This window comes from Primulina huaijiensis, unplaced genomic scaffold, assembly GCF_012295235.1.
Source record: "Primulina huaijiensis isolate GDHJ02 unplaced genomic scaffold, ASM1229523v2 scaffold41279, whole genome shotgun sequence".
NCBI lineage: Eukaryota > Viridiplantae > Streptophyta > Magnoliopsida > Lamiales > Gesneriaceae > Primulina > Primulina huaijiensis.
Window position 1 is genome coordinate 25,875 of NW_027359819.1, and position 1,817 is coordinate 27,691.

Consider the following 1,817-nt stretch of genomic DNA (forward strand, 5'->3'; position numbering starts at 1 on the left):
TTAATTTTTCAGCAATATTGAAGTTTAACTAATAATGGGAAATTATTCAACATGCAAATACAATTTTTTGGAAGAAATACTAAGACCATTGGTGCACAATCATTTGACAAATTGTTAAAAGGGAAACACACAATCAATAATAGTTTCGAGAAACTATGATTGCAATGGTTAAAAATGGTCCCTGGCGCGAGTGGCATTGTCAAGAGACATTTGTCATCTTTTTTTTTTTAAAATAAAATAAAATAAAGAATACATGTCACAAAAGACAAAAATAATAATTATTTTTTTGCCATAAATGATCTTTTTAATATGAATTTGTATTGTGGGGTTTGGACTTCAACAATTTGATAAAATCCCTATCATTTGCCACGAATTTAATACATTGTCTCCGTTGCTTTAGTGTTCTTATTTGAGGTCGGCATCTCTACTAGCTAGCCGTAATAAATATGGCTACAAGTGTAATATCCGAGATCGACGTATGTTTTGGACAAGGCATGGCTAAGCCATTGTTTTTCACATAGATTAAGAACATTATTGTTAAAACAAATCGCTTAATTTATTTTATTTTATTCTTTATAATCAGTAAAAAAAAAGGAAGAAGAAATACATGTAATTTGGACTATATATTTTGGACAATCGAAAAAAAGGAAAATAGCCGAGTTAGCATAATATTTAATTTTTATTTTGCAACAAAATTTGAGTCATCTTCATCCCTTGTCAAGAGTAGATGAAGTATGAAAAGTCAACTATTCACACACTTATCCACATTCAATTCATTGAAAATTATAGATGAAATAATGAAAGAAAATAAGAAGTTAACTAGGAAACCATGTCTCAACAAGTTACAATTGTTAGAAAATAAAGATGAAATAGAAACTAATTAAAAAAAAAAAAAAAAGAACAGACAAAAGCTTGGAGATCCAACTTTTTGGAACCCTAGCAGAACACGATAATTAGCTTCTGAGAGATCTTATCCATATACTTTCCTGCGACTAATTCAGTCAAAGAGATCGACATGTAACTCAAACTTAGAAACACACAAGATTTTTGATTTAAAGATGCATTTTTTTTAAAAAAAAATTGCGTTCTCCCTAGAAAATTGATGACAACTCCATAACTCCTTCAACTTGAGTACTACAACTTTCTTCCAGCAACCATTTCTCAAGAAACGATAATGGAGGGTTGGTTTCGATTTTCGGCTTATCCTCGTGCATGAAATGAAGCTTTTCTTGATCGATCAATCCACTGTTTTCAGAACCCTTTTGGCTAGAATCACAAGAAACTGATTTTTCACAAGCCATTCTGTTCAAATTGTGATTATAGGACAGAATACATTGCAATTCGTCATTCGGATTCATCCCATTAATCCCTTCATCATTCTCGATTTCAGGCTTGTAACACTGAATCGATGCAGGAGCAGCAGCAGCAGTCGGATTAGTAGTGTCGCATTCCGCAGAAATATCACGGTAAGGAATTTTCTCGTGGTTATTGGTTTGGAAGGGGGATGTTCTCATCCAACCTTCCAAGAGTCTTGATATGTTCGCTGCACTCGAGGCGTACACCGAAGAGTTCGGATCAGTCGTGATGACGCTAGAGTTATACTGATGCTTGCTGTTGTCGAAAACCCTTTCATTGTTGTATTCATTTTTAGGCATGAAATGATGATAAGAAGTGGAGTTATTATGATCAGATCCCATTTGAAATTTCTTGAGTTTCTTTTTCAAGTGTGTGTTCCAATAGTTCTTGATGTCATTATCCGTTCTTTGAGGCAAATATGAAGCTATAGCGGCCCATCTATCCACAACCAAAAAAAAAAA

General features: G+C 33.3%; 1 protein-coding gene across 1 annotated transcript; it reads right to left on the bottom strand.

The window, feature by feature from the left end:
• Positions 1 to 798: 798 nt before the first annotated feature.
• On the bottom strand, positions 799 to 1,811 carry LOC140969376 (transcription factor MYB60-like). The gene has a single exon (XM_073430697.1). It carries the CDS (start codon positions 1,695 to 1,697, stop codon positions 1,092 to 1,094), a length of 606 nt encoding a protein of 201 aa, XP_073286798.1. The 5' UTR covers positions 1,698 to 1,811; the 3' UTR covers positions 799 to 1,091.
• Between the last annotated feature and the right edge of the window lie 6 nt (positions 1,812 to 1,817).

Bases quoted from the DNA above. Each gene is read 5' to 3' on its own strand.
- LOC140969376 (XM_073430697.1), bottom strand. From the start codon at position 1,697: ATGGGATCTGATCATAATAACTCCACTTCTTATCATCATTTCATGCCT.